Source organism: Sinohyriopsis cumingii, chromosome 13 (genome assembly GCF_028554795.1).
Source record: "Sinohyriopsis cumingii isolate HCF-2022 chromosome 13, ASM2855479v2, whole genome shotgun sequence".
Classification (NCBI taxonomy): Eukaryota; Metazoa; Mollusca; class Bivalvia; order Unionida; family Unionidae; genus Sinohyriopsis; species Sinohyriopsis cumingii.
Window position 1 is genome coordinate 42,841,176 of NC_142973.1, and position 18,947 is coordinate 42,860,122.

The window sequence follows — 18,947 nt, forward strand, 5'->3', positions numbered from 1 at the left end:
CACCACAAATATGCTTGCGCTAGTGCAAATAGTTTTATATACCTGCGTTTGATTACTTATCGTGTTACGTACAGATACTGTATTAAACTGTCTTGCAAAACCAACATTTTGGAAAACCGCTTTTTAATGTACGTTTTTTATTAACCTTTGTTTCTTATTTTTGGCTCTCGATTCGACATCTAATTTTTCTCTTTCTTTATTTTCGACATAGACCATACTTTTAGTGGCGTTTAAACTGTTGAGAAAACTGACCTTCTCAGTGTCGTCCTTGACTCTTAGTTTCTGTAATTCCGCGATATGCCGGGATTTCCTTCTATCCCGACGTCTTAATTCCCGTTTGGCCACAGCCTGTTGCATCCGGAGCTATTTAATAATAATAATAATAATAATAATAATATTCGACAGTTTTATGTCATGTTCGTGAAATCTAGCTTCTTCTACGTATACTGTAGTAAAACACAGCCAAGTGGGTAATATTTTTCAAGGTTATCCGAATGTCCACCTTTGCCGTCGTCTGCAGTAAATTATACTTCTAATTAAAACTGACATTAATTTCTTTATACTCTCTCTCTCTCTCTCTCTCTCTCTCTCTCTCTCTCTTCTGTAACTTTTTCTTTAAACGTTTGTCTTGCTGAGCGGTGGACAATATGAAATAAACTCTAGCGGTGCCTAACTTGGATGGTGCAAAAGAAAGTCGGAAGTGCTATAAGCAGATTTTCACATATTTTTGGACCACGAAAAAGTATAGGACTTTGTGGACATGAGCAATGGCTATTTGAAATGTTCTGATACGCGAAACATGATTAATAGTGAGATATGTGGGCATCACTAAGGAAAGAATCTGTTTTGTTTTCTTTCTCGCTTCTTCTGTTGTTTATCTTTATTCAAATCACCAATTTCAGTTAAATACCTCTTCATGGAATTTCGCGATCTCCAGCTGTCGCTTCTTCATCTCTTCACGCCGTTTCTCGTGCCGGGCGGCGCTTTGGCTTTTTAGGTGCGCGAGACGGAGTTCCAACCTCTCATATTTCCAGTTGAAAGCATTCTTTATCCTGAAAATGTTACGGCATACATTAATAATTAATTAATCAGTTTATTAATTAAATTAATTATTTATCTACATATATCCATCTTTCAATCCATCTATACCACACTGTCGGTCAGTAAGGAAATATTTCTGTCTGTCCATCCGTCTGTTTGTCTATCTACGTATTCTTTTTGGGAAAGGTTTGTTGTGATTTACAGATCTGCACCGATTCCTTGTCTCATGTATATATGTAAAACATGGTCAGCATTTATTTTCAAATCGTTTCTTTACATTGGTTGAATACTGTAAATTACACATGTAACAATTATTCTATAAAAAAAATGCATATGATTATGTTGATAAAATGCTTAGTCTGATGCTTTGTCCACAGGATGTTCTGTAAAGGTGACAAACACTCTTTATTCTTTGCGATGATTCAAGTCCTATTTTACGATATCCTCCATCTTTGTTTTCGAGGCACTATGTGAATCGAAGATACCTCCAGTTTTTACTGTACGATACGTATAAGCGTAGTTTAACTCTGATAAACAGTTTATATAACGAGTTTCTACGTGGAATGAGTTTTGCCTAAAAATATCATACTTACTGTCTCCTGCAGTCTTATGCATGTTCTAATTTAACCGCATGGACAACTTCAATTGCAGTTCTGTATTTACTGTTCCTAGTCTTACACAGGTATTTAAATGTTTGTTTGTATATTTGTAATTAAAAGCGGAATAATATAATTATGCATTTAAGATTTGTCTTAAATCGCTATTTTAGCAGCAGCTAATATGTATTGTGTCTTAATTCCTTGTGTTAATATGTACCGTTTCGGCAGAGTGTTACATGCGGAACTGCAACCAAAATTTATAACGAGGTTGTCTTGCACACCAATCAGTTTTCCTCCGATCGGTTTACCTATTATGACACTATGGTCTTAAGTAAAGTAATAAAGAGAGTGAAAACCAAAAAGCTTTGTAAAATGTAACAAATAATTTATTTCCTAGAATAAGAAGTGAAAATTTAAAAGGAACTTACAGTAAAACAAATTAAATCCCAAATACTCCAAAACGTGTTATCACCTGTCCAAATGAATAAAAGTTCTTAAATTTCAGTGGTATTCCAAATAAGATCCAACACTGAAATTGTTGATGTGCCTGTAGTCTTAAATGGACTAATGTTCCAATGGCGTGAAGTGTGATGATATGAGAACAGTTTTTTGATGAATCACAATAATGTAATCAGATATATTCTTGTCTGAATTCACCATAATTCCAAATTAATGTTTCTGTAATTTAAATAAATAATTCCAGCCCAAATCAAATTCTGAACACAGCAAATGATTCTGCTTCAAGATGTAACAGCACGCATTTCTAGATAAACAAGATTATAAAACCCTCTCTTTGACCAAGGTCACAATTAGCATTTACTATATAAAAATATTACTAAATGGAAATGTCCATTCCAAACGATTTTGTTACTAAAATGATAAAAGAGAATATGTTAAACATTATGTAGGCTAGGTATTTGTAGGGGGGGGGGATTCCAATAACTATGGCCCAGGCCCAAATAAATATGTTTACTTCTATTGATAATGATCCTAATATTTACCCACACTCAAAAAGAAAATATTAACTATGCATTATTTGATAACAAATAAAAATTATTGGTTAGGAACACGATGAACATGATTTTGGAGAAGGTCAAGTACAATATACAATTCGAGTCTCGGGTGCGGCCAGTAGCTTTTCGTGGGTCGGTGGTTCTTTCCGGGGATTTTCCCGGGTTCTTCCTCCACCATTTATACTGGCAGCCGTGTATAGGCTATCTTGTGCTGAAAATGGCGTTAAACCCTACAACAACAACAATTTCCTTGTCTCGGTCCAAACCCCAACGTAGATTATTTTTCTCACCCAATATTTTCATTTAAAGTAAAAAGAATTCTTCACTAGTGTTCAAGTCCAATGTTTACATGTGGCGCATGAATATAAATATATTAATGAGGGCTGTAGTGTGACCGTTGTGTCCGAAGTACACAGTTTATACGCGTGAGGAAAGAAAAATAACAACATAAAATGTCGCATAATAATGAGGTATTATCACATTTAATATATGGATGTTATATGAAATTGACAATAAATAATTAATATTTATTACAAGAAACTGTTTTATTTTCATCAGTTCCAATTTTGAAAAGTTATATTGTAAAATAATAAAACGATATTGGCTACTCGGCTCTGCTGTAGTTATATTTATTACGAGTTGTAACGAAGAGTAATATCTTTCTTTAGATTATTCATGGGTAATTATAGATCTGTGTCACTATCGTATATAACTATTCTTTTCTTTGGAGGAGGTGAAACTGTGTGTGACATACTTGTGTTGTCCTTAATATTGATTGTAAAATTACCCCCGTGTATAATAGACCCTCCAAAAACAGACTCTAGCGGATAACCATGTGCTAAACTTTCAAGTTCACGGATTCTTTGAACATTTATTTTTCTCTCCTGGAAATATGGCAAGTGCTACAGTGAAATTTGCTTATGGATTAATGTACTGACGGATAAATGATTCCTTCTGGCTGGTAAGTGTATTATTTGTCATTAAATATTGTAGGTATATTTTTGATTCAACCGGGGCACAATGGAGATGCTTAACAAAATTATAAAAAAGCATGTTTTATATAACACTTTTCTGGCTGTTACTAAGTTTTCCGTAGTTGTTAAGAGAGTTGGGAGGCTATGAAGTGTATAGGTCTATAGTCTATATGCATGGATCAGTGTTTTCTGTTATATTGTTCATTTCACACAGCATTGAGAATTTTATCCTGTCTGTAGCACAGTCATTTTCAGGTCAGCGTCATTAAATGTAGCTAACAGTATATAATTTGTTTCACACGAAGTATTGAAAACTAGTTAGGTAGCTTTAGCTACATTTAATGACGCTGATTTAAAAATATACTGAGCTAGGCCTGCATATAGGATAAAATTGACCATGCTTTGTGGAATGAACAAGCATAATACCAAAAAGCTCGACATCATATGCGTTTGTCTTTGTATCTCTCGAAATGTTTTTGTACGGTGTGTTCTCAAAGATGGATTTAACTTAAGTTACTATATTTTTGTTATATATTTGTTGCTGTTGTTGTTGTTGTTGTTTGATATTAGTACAACTACGGCAGGCACAGCAGAAGACAACAAGGGTTTCTTTTTTTAAAGTACTTCTGAGCGCGTGGACACCTTGACTGAGACGACTGGTCTGAGATGACTAGACTGAGACAAGAAAAGTAAGGTTAGCAAAACAAGTAGATTTCTCAGTCGCATGGGTGAGAAATATTTATCTACTAAAGCTTTCTTGAAACTATTAGTCAAATGAACATTTGATTGAAATGAAAATGAAGATGAAGTTTTATGAAAGACACATAATGCACATGAAGCAATATAATATTTTTATACATGTAAAAATGCATTGTTACGTATATCTGATTTAATTCATATTTATTTTAATTTAAATGTTTGTCAGTTTTGAATTTTTTTATTCTATTATATGCTATTATAATGTAAATTTATTCACTGGAGATGATATTTTTCCATAAAATTGGCTGACCTGAATCATTCTTTTCATAAACACCAGGTGTTGGCCTGGATGTTGACCTTGATTCAAAATTAGTAAACAAAGTTCTATTTTTATTTTAAAATGATTGGTTGTTGTCAAGGTCATGATGGGGCTTTGGGTTTAAGATCTAATCAACTTTCTTATTTTTTTATTTCTTAGAGAAAATTATTGATCTAATCAAGGCCATATTCTGTGTACGTGATATAAACATGATCACGTGACCCCCCCCCCTTTCTGATTTCGCAACTTGGGGGAATTTCGAAACTGCGTCTTAGATCAATATAACCTCTGTTTTAGAGAGAGAGATCTCAGTTTGGGGCTTTTTATACTGATGTCAAGTTATTTTGTTGTAGCCAGATTTTGAGTTATAATTTTCTTCAGAACAGTTCGATTTCAAAAGGATTAATTCTTTTTCTCTGGAAATATTTTGAGGAGTGTTCACACAGAAATTTTGGAAAGACATTGCTTACAAATTTTAATTGGATTTCCAACACCGGAGTGCCATTATTTGTATTTCTACAAGGAACTGTAGATAAGCACAGTACTGACTACAGCATATGTCATCGTCACCCATCTTGGATTTTCCATCTGGATTCGAACTTGAAATTATTAGAACATTTGTTACTAGGACTTTTGTAAAATAATTCGTTGATTATTCTTATATTATTTTGGGATTTGATTCTTGAAACCGTAAGTTCTTCTCCTTTTATTATTTTTACAGAATGTTTCCAGGAAAATAAATTTCTTAAATTTTAAAAGCTTTTTGTTTTCACTATTTATGTGTTACTGTTTATTCGAGCCTACACACGTAATAGCATATACATTTAGATTATATTTTCCCTTGATGTGCCTGATGTCAATATTGTATTCGTGCAATATCAAACTCAACCATATTAATCTCTGATTTTTTTTTCATTTTGCCAATGAAAGTAAGGGTTGTGATCACTGAATACAATAATTAGAGAAGGAGCTGAACTAATATACACTTTAAAATGTTCCAAAGCCAGTATTAAAGTAAACATATATATTAGATTGCGAAAAATACTTCTGGTGCTTATTTAATATTTTGGGGGAAAATGGCACACTGGATGATCTACACAATTTTTGTCTTCCGGAATCAATATTCCACTAACCCCAACACCACTTGCAATCATTTTTAAATAATTGACTGCGATATGGAGCTGAAACAACTGGTGTACACTTAAGAATGGCCTTTAACTTATCAAAAGCCTCCTGACATTTTTAGACTAATGAAAGTTGATTTTCTTGCTCAACAAATTGTTCAGGGTTTCAGCAATTATGGAAATATTGGTACCAGCCTTCAGATAATATCCAGCCATACCAAACAATCGCACCAGTTGCTTTTACTGATGAGCACAAGGAATTCAGAAATAGCCTTGACCTTATAATATAAGGGTTCAACTCGTCCGAGCCACACAGTATGTTCTAAAATTGTAGCACAACCATGGCAAAACTCACTTTTACCTAAACGAATTGTCAAATTTGCATCAGTGAGTCTATCAAAGAATTTCCGAATCGTTTCCAAGTGATCTTTCCAGGTATCGTTGTAGATGATGTAACAATTATCTAGACCAGATGTAATCATGTTCACTTAACGTTGTAAAATACAAGGTGAACATTTCATCCCAAACAGCATCACTTTATATTGATAAAATCCACATGCGGTACGAATGCAGAAATTTCCATTGTCCTTGACGTCGGTGGAATTTGCCAGAATCTTTTAAAAAATCAAATATGGTGGCATATTTTTCATTTCCAATTTTATCAATGCAGTCATTGATTCTTGACAATGGAAATAAATCTCTTTTAGTCACACTATTCACTTTTCTATAGTCAGTGCACATGTGGAAAGTATTATCTGGTTTCGGTACAAGAATACAAGGAGAACTCCAGTTACTTTTACTCTGTTCTCTGAAATCATTCTCCAGCGCATACTCGATTTCATTTTTTAAACATTACTGTTCGAGACGGCTCATCGTGTACGGATGCTGTTTCACAGGTGTTGAATCTTTTCAACGTCATGGTAGATTTTATTTCCTCTCATATTCAAGTAAAAGCATCTTTAGTTTCATCTTTTCTTGTGGCTGTGTTTATGAAAATTTCTGGTCTAGATTATTCAGTATTTCCGAAGATTGGTTACACCAGAGTCACTACTGTCCGATTGTGTTCCATCCTTAAATCCCCAATGTGAGGGACAGGTACAAATAAACTGACTGTATGATTAACATGGCTAGCTCTGTCAACATACTCTTTTAACATATTTATATGGCAAAGTTGTTTTTCTTTTCGCCTCCCACGAGTATTAATAGTATTAATGACATAATTTAAATTACTTGCTTTCTTTTCAAGTGTGTAAGGACCATAGTACTTAGCCTGAAAAGAAATTTGAGGTTAGGGTCAGAGAGCCAGAACTATATCACAAGGCTGAAAACTCCTTTCATTTGTATTTTTGTCGTAACTTAACTGCAGACTGTAGACTAGATCTTGCGAGTTCACAAGCCTTTGACAATTTGTGTTTAAAATTATAAACATATTAGAGAAGATTAATGCCGCTATCTTCACTTGAAAGAAGTTTCTCTGTTAACAACCTTAATGAACACGGATATTGTGTCCAAAAACTAGTTCAAAGGGACTAAATCCTAAAGATTATTAAACTGATTCCCTTACAGCAAACAACAGTGAACGAACATCTTCGTCCCAGTCTTTTACGGTATGAAAACACTATGACCGAATCATATGTTTTAAAGTTTGATGAAATCTTTCTAAAGCCTATTGCCTTTCAGGGTGATAGGTACAAGATTTAAATTTTTAATGCCTAATCCATTCATAAACAGCTGGAAAATTTGTGACATAAAATTTGACCCCTGATCAGATTTATTAGATTTGAGAAAGCCAAAGTGTGTGGGGGGGGGTGGGGGGGTGTGTGCATTAACTTTGCCCTTCCATTACTTAATTGGATGGCTACTTTATGTGCTGATAGTATCTTTAATAACTCATAAATACAAGGGTTATAAATCTAGCAGAGTTATTGCGATGCAGTCGACAGCGCTTTTCAATGCAACTTCTGCAGTTTTCATTTATTTTCAGTTCATTGTTTATGTGTCTCCTGTGTTTGTTTGTTTCTTTGTTTGTATGATTATTTAAGCAATGTAAATGAATATTGCACAATTTCGTTTGCTTTTGGTAATGTTAATCAATAGTAGTGAATTTGATGTATGTAGTAGATACAATTAAATATGCGTTCTATGACAATGTTTCTTCGATGACAAAGCATTATTTATTGACTTTTTGAGTAGTTACAACATGGCCTGATATTGTTGTCTGTTTAGGTCAGATATGGGTGATGATACTGACGTGTCTTGACTTCCTCGATTCATTAAACAAAGTCAACCACGCTCCATTGATGAGTGGAGAAAAAATACTGGAATCCCCTCCCCCTTAATAAAATAATCGTATTGTACAGGTTGAGAATTGTCTTTGGCATGTTTAACTAAGTCGTCTTGCTACATTAACTGGAGACCTACCTTTCCGCTTCTGTTTTCATATGCTGCTCTATCCGTTCACGGATGATGCTTCTCTTGGACTCTTTGGCACTTCGGTCTATTGTGATCTCTTTACGATCTGTGATCTATTATTTTGTTTTTAAAAAACGCAATGTATGAATTTAAGACAGTCCATAAATGCTGTTTTTTAAAACAACAAAAATTTTAAGTAAAAGCAAGGAACTGCAAAACTCCTTAAACTTGTAAGGAAATGGTGTTTCTTATTTTTGTTTGTAAGATGCAATTTTGACGATCATGTGGAAATTAGAGAAGCCAAAGATGAATACTTATAATGCATTTCCTCTAAATACCATTGTCAAATCATTGATGGTAATTGTTCTGATTCAGAAACTCTCATTCCATCTGCAATGTCATTTAGATGGGATGTTATTACATACGCAGTCGTTACAAAAATTATATGTAGTTAAGAAATACCAATCTGCTCTGAATTTATTAAAAGTTATATCGATACGTCGAAAATGAACTATTTGACCTATCATAAAATTAAAGCAATCTCCACACACACACACACACACACACACACACACACACACACACATACATACATACATACATACTCTGAACTCACACACATTATCAGCAAGAAGCGAACGAAGAACCGCGTTTCGAATTTTTTTCTCCAATTGCTACTCTTTGGGGGGAAACTGAGCGACTGAAAGAAAAGCTCTGCAGTTAATTAAGATATCTAGTACATGGGCATTCTCTGTAAACTATAAAATCTAGTAGTCCAAGAAAAGAGTAAATCTAAATGAAAGTTCCTAAAAGTAAACTCCGTTGAAATTGCCTATCCAACGAAAAAGATTATAGGGCCACGTGTAGAACGTTTGCAACCAAATGTGAAAATGTTCGAGCAATTCCGTAAGCAAATGGTCCATACCAATCCCAAAATTTTCCAAACTGCAGAACTGTTTTCGTAGATTTACGCTGGATATTCCATCTTTACATCTTACATTTCAGAAATGTCGTCTCTGCGATTTTTGACCTTCTTCTGAGGATAAATTATGCTATTTTAAAGGTAAATGGACAATTAATTCAACAGAATAAACGTAATATTGTTTTCTTGTAATTCAAAGGGCAGTTAGATTGAAGCTGTCAGAAACATCTCGCCGATGAGCACAAAACGACGGAAGTGTATATTTTTCTTAAACGTTTTCTGATCGACTGGCGTTTTTTTTACTTACATACTTACTTCTTACTTGCTTACTTAATTAATTAATAGTTACCTCTCTTTGCTTTTCTCTTTCTCTATGGGCCATTTCTAGCAGCCAGATTTGTCTGAGGTACATCCTGTATTGGTTGAACTCCTGCAGCGTGCAGAGAACCTTGCCTTCCGGAGTAATGAACCTTTGCCGGATCAAGTGCCTGCGCATGGGCGGGGAACTGAAGAACGACTTCAGATGGGGGTCATTAAGGGGTTCATAATTATGGAACATGTAGTGTCCATACGGGTCGCTTAAACTGAAGTCCAGTTCCGGATTTTTCTTGTATTTCTGTGGGAATAAAAACCTTGAAATTTATTTTTCCTGAAACTTCATACAGCAAAAGCATACATTTCGCCCACATATATGAAATCTGTTCTGCAAACTCAAAACTTATGTACTTTAGTTCGAATTCGAAGTTTTTATATCAACAACTCATGAAGTTTTTACTTTTGCAACGTCGTTTTCGATTGGTTCAGAGTGAAAACTGAAATTCAAAACTCAAGTTCCGAGATTTATTTTATTATATTTATTTATTTAGATGATGACTGGATCAAGGTAAAGAATTAAGATATTCTAGTTCGTTCCGCATAGCATTGCGGATGATATCAGGGCCTGTAACTGAGTGAATTTCAAATTAACGTCATTAAATGTAGTTAAAGTGTCTAATTAGTTTCACGCACGAAGTATTTCAACATCGTTCGAATAGGCATACAGCGTAACATATCTCATTAAATACATGCTAAAACCAGGCCCGGCCCTAGGATGTGCGGGGTTCTAAGGTCTCACTGGATAGTTTCGTATTTTGACACCCCCCTAAATTTTAAGGAAGAAGGCATGAACCTAATTATCACAAGCCTAGCATTTATAAATTCATACATAAGCTAAATCTATAATGTAGTTCAGATTTACTTTGAGTTAGGCTTGGAAATAGGTTGGCTTGTTGGTGACTGCCTGTCACAGTTAGATTTGCATTGAAGATCAAATGCGTAACTTGGGCTGCAAATGAGCTGTCGACTTGGCTTACGTATTTATGTGTGTCTGCTACAGAGGTAAATATCTAAAATTCTAGATGGTTGAGGGGTGATGAAAAGTATGCTAATTTGTTATAGTACTAGTGAACTTTATTCATGCATAAGGCACATACTGATTCTTTTAGCTGCCTTGTCACAGAAAAATATTCAAAATAGCTATTTCTTGTCAAAAATGAATGTAAAATTTAGGGGTTGGTTGCAGTGTTGGTTCAGTATAAAAACCACCAGTTGCATCAGGAATTAACCTGATTACTGCAGTCAAAATCTCACATGTATGCTTTCTACAAAAATCATTAGTTTGTTTTTATTTGTATCTTCAGTGTAAAATTATTCTCATTTTTCTGTAATTGGTCATCGTCGGATGAAAATTCACCAGATAAACTGTCCAGTGAGACCTTAAGAACCGGTGTCATTTTTTCAGTCTTGTCAAATGTGATTCACTGTGCCATAAATCATATCCTTATTACCTCCATATCTTGAATCTGACATAGTTAGGTATTCCAAACACACACTTCATATAGATTTGATTGCATTTAATCACAGTAGAAGAAGGGACTTAACTCAACAGTTTTAATGCTACCAGGTAGTGCTCCTGATCCATTCTCCTAATGAACAACAAAAGCCTTATAAGTTTCATGCAAGGTGGTTTAATTGAAGTATTTCACATACTTATTCAGTTTATCAACATTTTCAGTACAAACTTAGTATATTTTCCTAATTTTATGATGATTGCCTTAATTTAATGCTCTTACATCCATATCTGCTCATGATGTAATGTTTCAATACATATATTTCATCTTATTTACAGAAATTTAAGTTATAATGACCTATATATAAGAATTTCAGGGTTTTATTTTCTTGTAGGCCTCAAGGTGTATGGGAGCACACCTGCCAAAGTGATATTGCTAACAGCAGGACAACAGCAACAATTTATTGGGAGTCAGACATGCCAATTGTTGTGGAGCTTTCACAGGAACAAATATATCTGCACCAGTTTCATTGAAGTTTTTGGTGAGTTATGTTAAATGGATGTCCCTTTTTCCATTGTGTTTTTTCTCCTCCCCTTTTTTACTTTGCATGATTTTCTATTTGCTTTAGATTCAATTCTATGCAGGTGACAATCACTAGCCAAACACACTTCTAAATAGCAGCAACTTCAACAACATTATGTGCCGGACAGTATGAAAATGATTTAGAGGTGTCCTTCTTAGTGTTCTTAAAATACATTATCCTTGCATGTTGTTTTATCGACAGATGGGATCAATATGGGTATAGAATTTCATTGGTTAAGTTTCCCAACTGATGTGGTTCAGTTTACAAAGATTGGTCCATACATTTGATGTTACCTGATGAGTTGCCTCCCTTAAGTCTATCTTGGATTTCTCTATTCTAGGATAGATTTGACCTTCTTCATGAAATCAGTGAGAGAGTTCTGGTCAGTTTATATATGCAGTGCATCGTTATTATTCTTTCAAGTACTTAGCATGTACATTCTGCAGCTATTGTACAAGAAATTCAGCTTGGCTTTTTTTTACATCTTTTATTCACTACTATTTCAGATTGCATGAAGAGTTGTATTATTTATGCCCTCAGATATCTCTGATATCACCAGGCACTCACAAGACAGGGTGTATTAGCTATGAAAAATGATGAAACTGACATATTATAAAGAAATTGTATGTTTCAGAGGGGAAAGTAATACATGAAGTATGAAGCTGTCTCATAGCTGTTGCTCTGCTTGATAGCTTTTGGTCATCGATAAATTCAATAAATCATAGGAAACAAACAATTTTGAATTTTAAACTTCTTAAGGTTGCGTTTTATTTAGAATTGGCCAAAGTTTTGAAAATAAGAAGATTTTCCCTTAATCAGACTGCTATTTGAATTCTTAAGGTCTCACTGGATAGTTTCGTATTTTGACACCCCCCTAATTTTTAAGGAAGAAGGCATGAACCTAATTATCACAAGCCTAGCATTTATAAATTCATACATAAGCTAAATCTATAATGTGGTTCAGATTTACTTTGAGTTAGGCTTGGAAATAGGTTGGCTTGTTGGTGACTGCCTGTCACAGTTAGATTTGCATTGGAGATCAAATGCGTAACTTGGGCTGCAAATGAGCTGTCGACTTGGCTTACGTATTTATGTGTGTCTGCTACAGAGGTAAATATCTAAAAATCTAGATGGTTGAGGGGTGATGAAAAGTATGCTAATTTGTTATAGTACTAGTGAACTTTATTCATGCATAAGGCACATACTGATTCTTTTAGCTGCCTTGTCACAGAAAAATATTCAAAATAGCTATTTCTTGTCAAAAATGAATGTAAAATTTAGGGGTTGATTGCAGTGTTGGTTCAGTATAAAAACCACCAGTTGCATCAGGAATTAACCTGATTACTGCAGTCAAAATCTCACATGTATGCTTTCTACAAAAATCATTAGTTTGTTTTTATTTGTATCTTCAGTGTAAAATTATTCTCATTTTTCTGTAATTGGTCATCGTCGGATGAAAATTCACCAGATAAACTGTCCAGTGAGACCTAAGGCAGCATGCGGTGCCTCAAGGCTGCGGAGGTGATTTCCTGAAAAGGCGGGGCCCAAGGCGGTATCACCATGTTCGATATCACTATGACCTATGGAAGAATCGATTTATTTACTAAGGGGTAATGAGCTTTTCTATTCGGATTTATCCGGCCTAATGTAGTTGCCTCCCTTTGATTTCTTCCTAATGACAGATATGGACTCTTCCAGAACTCATCTCGAAGATGGAGGGTTAGGTGTCACAGGCAAGTCTATTTCAGCATGTATCTAACGAATGGCGTATATCGATATCATGTTAAATCATTTGTGCACGAAAGAATTCGGTAATGTTAGCTACATATTGAGACGCTGACGTGTACAATCAATGACAAATAGACGCAGATATCATTCGCGAATCTGTGCGGAACGAACAATATCAATACATTTGTTCAGGGGACTAACTTTTAGGCTAATTATTGAGAAGCATTTATCATAGGAAAATCAAATAAAGTTCGTTATTTCTTTAGAATCGCCCATAATGGCTTCAACAGAATGTCTTTGTATGTGCCAGAATCGATGCTATTTTTTTTAAATTATGTTGTTAGATTTCGTCAAATTTCGTCATGTTGAGCTTAATATATATATATATATATATATATATATATATATATATATATATATATATATATATATATATATATATATATATATATATATATATATATATATATTGCGTTTGTTTGATTATGGTTACACATATTGGGAGAATAGCAATGCTACTAATTTTAAATAATTAAGCACCCAAAACGAGCAGCTAGAATTAGTACAAGTATAGTCTTTCCATCCTCGCATTTATTCATTAATTTATAGTGGTTACCTTTAAACCATAGAGTAATGTACTTGAAAGCTATTTTGATATATAATATGTTTCATAACATGGTTCCGCAATATAATCAATGACTTCTCAATTCCAGCTTCAAATACCCATTCACAAGTTACAGTCAAGGGAGACTATTCTCATTTGCTCATTTGACTAAAGAAAAGCGACTCTTTACAAAACATTTTTCAGAGCGCTCTTCTAAAATTTCAAACCTTTATGCATATATTATGTGCGTTGTAATTTAAGCGTGTGTGTGTGTGTGTGTGTGTGTGTGTGTGAAGATTACATGAGAGTGTGTCAGTAGAGTTTTAATTGTACATATAGATTCCATTTATAATTTTAATATTCTATTATTTAGGACTACATGTAAAATCGATTAATTGAATCAGAACCATATGTATTATCCTCAGAAAATACAGTTATTATTATTATTATTATTATTATCCCCAGCCCTAATACCTACTTTTATGTCTTGAATCCGTCAATCTTATCAGATGAAATTAAATCTGATTTTATTTTGAACTACCTTTCTGTCCTAAGTCAAAACTAACTCAAACATGTTGGTGAAATAAAGACCAGTTGCCAGTTGAGTACTGTTTATTTAAAATACGTATTTCAAGATTTAATTTCAGGTTTCATTGCACTACAATACATTCAGTATAAGCAACTGTATATGATTTTTTTTAAATGTTGTAGAAGATAAAAACATTCATGACCAAGAGTCAATAGCTGTCTACAGTTTCTTATCTTGTGTGCATAGGGTTAGGTTGATTTTTTTAGCACATGGGAGCAGTCGTGTTAGTTAGCTGTGTGCTTGGTTCAAGTACAATGTCAGTGAGTACAATATCAATGAGTACAGAGTACAATGTCAATGAATACAATATCCATGAGTACAATATCAATGAGTACAATATCCAACACAATTTTAGCCACATACAAGAAAGTAACATAGATGTATACCAAATTCTCTCCATTGTTCATGTTGCAAATGTAAATAACTTCAGCTTACACCATCTACTCTCTCAGAAGTTCATAATATCTGTAAAGCGCACCTCACCCCTCACCCCCCCGCCGAGTTCATGAGTAAGAGTCAATAGCCGAATATAACGAATTAGTGATGAAGACAGTAGTTGAAGAACGGTAGATGAAGTAAAAACCGAGAATTTACCGACTTCTTGAAAATCTTGAAACGTTAAAGCATGTCTTAAGTCAAACATGGTCACAAAAATCGGCATACGCTAGATATTCAGTATTATTTTTCCTTAAGGGCGGACTATGAACGATATATTTATTTCATTCAAAATCGTGACTTCAGAAATCGTTAGTGTCCAATTTACCAGTCCCCATGTCCAGCATCCGTTTCTCTGCACCATATTTGATATTTTTATTATGCAACCAGGGAATGAATTGTTCTTATATTACCTTTATGGTCACGTCAAATTACCCTCCCGTTCCTGTAGCAGCACATCAAAATACCCTCACGTTAACGCCGTATTACCGTGCTAGTATTTTAGACTACTTGTAGTTCAAGCAGTCTTTTGCCACTTAGAAGAAAATGTCTCGTATTGTGCCATTTTACGCCTGTGTATAATGTGTCCAAGTCTTTGCTCGTGCAATGTTAAACAGTAGACAACAACTGAGTGGAGCTGCGCTGTATATCGATATAAATGTTGCTGAAATCGTTCGCGCATGAAACAAATTAGAGAATTTTTTCTAATTTCGAGACCCTAGCTTGAATGCTGAGCTGAATGAATTATCATAACAGTAACAAACTTGATGGACCTAAAATTGTAATATTAATATAGTGTTGATCAAATGGCCTTTTAGGTCATATATATAAATAAATATATATATATATATATATATATATATATATATATATATATATATATATATATATATATATATATATATATATATATCCCAAAGCAGACAATCCAGGTTTAGCAAAATGATTATCCATCATGAATCATAAATAGATATCTCCCTTGGATACGATGCACATTTGTCAGTATAATAAAACTATTGACCACCAATTCTGTCCTCGGCAGAGCTCTTAGATACACGTATCATATAACTCTTTGTCATATAACTTCAAAACAAGAGCGAAACAAAATATATACTGCTACATTAAATTAATTTGTTTTTCTTAAAGCACGAAATCATCCATAGCCGATCTCACTAATATTGCGTGCTATTCCTGTACATGCTAACCTGCAGTCGTCCTCTAAATTGTTTGTTTTAAGTTGGGTCGATTTTAAACAGAACAAAATCTTTCGGACATATCAAGTACTACCCATACCCGTTAGCTATTATTGTGGAAGACTGCAATTTAATGGTTTCAGTCATAAAACGATGCTAATTTTCATCACGATCGATTTTATTTGACGGTAAATAATAGCTTTCAATTCAGTCTATTTTGCTTATATAATCTGAGGTTGCCTCATCCAACAATCCCTAAACACCTACGCTTGCGCAATACAAATATTAGATATCCGACAAGGAGCACCCGCTTAACCGCGGTCTATCTGATGATTTCATCAAATAGTGAATAGTGACAAAAAAAGGTGTCACAGCATTCATGTTTCAAAACTTTTCAGTGAACTTTAGGCCAATAGTAACTTTTGATTATTCGTGGGCGGAACTCGGGTAAACTGAAATAAAATCGGTCATGGAAATGACCATGAGTGTAAAATAGAAGATGGTTGTACCATTTGCTGCGTGGAACCAGTTACTGCAGTATTGTTGATGATTTTAAATTCTATGAACTATCTGTGGTCAGTTGCAAACGCAAAATTTACTCTGGTTCCATACTGGGGCAAACCCATGTAGAAAAATTCCAAGGATGGAGAGAAGAGTTGGAGGTTATGGTAGGGGTGTGCAGCACGGTAATAGTATTCTAGCAGATTAGATATGTTAATATAAAATATGTTTTTAACACATTATTTCTTAGAAAAACTTACCGGTTCTCCTAACTTTGTTGTACACAGAATAACAGTTCCCTTCGGGTTTGGCAGCATCGGAAGTTTGGCATCCAATGGCAAATTCTCCCAGATAGGAAGAGCGTCTCCTGCTGGTAAACATGTCGGCTTTGGGGGACTTTTAATTCGTTTAACAATTCTTAAACGTTCCATGCCAGGATACTTTTCCTCCGATTCTGATATGATTTTATTTCTATTTTATCGCCATGTTGTGAAGAAGACAGAAGATTGTTCTTCGACGACATGGAGATCATGACGTCACTCCCAACTGTTGTTGTGGTAATGACGTCATTAAATAGTTAAGTCTTTCCCAGAGTACATTTCCTACAACGACCTCAGCAAGAGATATACGAACTGTGACATTATGGCGCGAAGATTCATTACTGCTCATAGTTACAATTCGCTTTATGAGTTCGTCTTTTTGATCCTTGTTTTTTGTCGGTAATTGTAGCAGCTGGACACGAATGACCAGTCCTTTTCACCTTTTATTAGAATCGATATGAGGACCTAACCTATGTCAAGATATGTTTAGCAATAACTTTTTTTGTTATCTGATAGAAAATATAACTGGCAAAATGTGTTCAGGACGAGTACCGCCATCTTCTTCAGAAGATCATGTGTACATCAAATAGAAATTTACGCAGCTGATCACATAACAGTTAGCTTTGTAAATTTTGAAAATTTAGGAGAGAAACTCCCTCTAAACCACGTATCTACGTAGATTTTAAACAAAAAATAAATCAATACAATTACAATTACAATGAATACAATTACTACTAATTCTTTTTTTTTCCAGAACCAGCAGCATGGTTATATTATTGGGGTATTATTCATACATTAGATTATCTTACGAACTAATTTTGACCGAATTTGTTCACTCTCTTTAGTCTGCAACATAAGACATATTACTTTTTCTTTATTTTCGTAATAGGTTTTTCATACACAATTTGTATATACAGTGATTGCAAGAAAAAGAAAAGTTGCTTGTTCTCTGTAATATTTTCGAATAAGTCCTTATTTCTCTATTAAGGGCGCTTCTTTCTATAAGCGAAGTTCAAGCGGTACAGCATCTCTTGCTTTCTTGGATCTCATGATATTCTAACGTGCAGTCATGGTCAGAAGGTGGTGTAATTCATGAAACAAAGGAACGTTTTTTATTAGTTTATTCCACATGGCTTGGGATTAGGCATGTTTTGTGGACAGATTTTATGCGATGTTTGCAGAAGGAGTTTTATGTGTGAATTGCGATCAGTTTTTATGCGTGGTTTGCAATGCTTTTTATGCGGGAATATCATGAGCAAAACTGTTATCTGATCAGCGACGTAAGTTTAAGTTCTATTAACTAATAATAATAATAATGAGGACTTTGTATAGCGCCTTATTTTTAGAAACTCTAAGCGTTTTACAACATTAGACAACACCTATGTCACATGATGAAGCCGGGTTGGGAATGGATTAGGCAAGACACCAAAAGCAACTGCGTTTACAAGATGTTTATTTATAAACACAGAATAAATATTAACAAATCTGACACCATTATAAACAAAAAGATAAGGAAAATTATAAAGTTCCTAACATGGAACTATCAACAACAATTAACTCAAAGAGAAATAACTCAAACATGAATTTAACAAATGGAATTTCAAAACAAACGTAATCAATTCCTATTACCAATGAACAAAATGAAAGTGATCTACACCCCAATATAAAGAAAGTCTTGAATGTATCGTTCATACAACGATATTGAAATGCAGGTAAATTTGAACGTATCGTTCAAATAACGATTTAGAAAAGAATGTAAATTTGAATGTATCGTTCATAAAACGATTTTGAAATGCATGTAATTATGAACCAATCGATCGTAAACCGATATTGAAAAAAGAATAAATGAAATTATGAACCTATCGATCGTTCACATAACGATATTGCAATAGGAATGAATGAAATTATGAACCTATCGATCGTAAACCGATATTGAAAAAAGAATGAATGAAATTATGAACCTATCGATCGTTCACATAACGATATTGAAATAGGAATGAATGAAATTATGAGATGCAATAGTGGAAATAACATGGAGCACTATATATAACTATCGTGGCGC

At 34.1% G+C, this 18,947-nt stretch overlaps 1 protein-coding gene across 2 annotated transcripts in view; it reads right to left on the bottom strand.

Annotated features, from left to right (window-relative positions):
- Window positions 1-17,094, bottom strand: part of LOC149785301 (uncharacterized) — a 56,361-nt gene extending 39,267 nt beyond the window's left edge. For both annotated transcript variants that reach the window (XM_089979185.1, XM_089979184.1), the window contains exons 1-5: window positions 16,826-17,094; window positions 9,453-9,719; window positions 8,191-8,294; window positions 911-1,052; window positions 253-363 (exon numbers count right to left, since the gene is read on the bottom strand). In XM_089979185.1, the coding sequence (XP_089835311.1) occupies window positions 253-363; window positions 911-1,052; window positions 8,191-8,294; window positions 9,453-9,719; window positions 16,826-16,996 (795 nt within the window). In that variant the 5' untranslated portion in view covers window positions 16,997-17,094. The remainder of the gene's footprint in view (window positions 1-252; window positions 364-910; window positions 1,053-8,190; window positions 8,295-9,452; window positions 9,720-16,825) is intronic.
- Window positions 17,095-18,947: the final 1,853 nt, after the last annotated feature.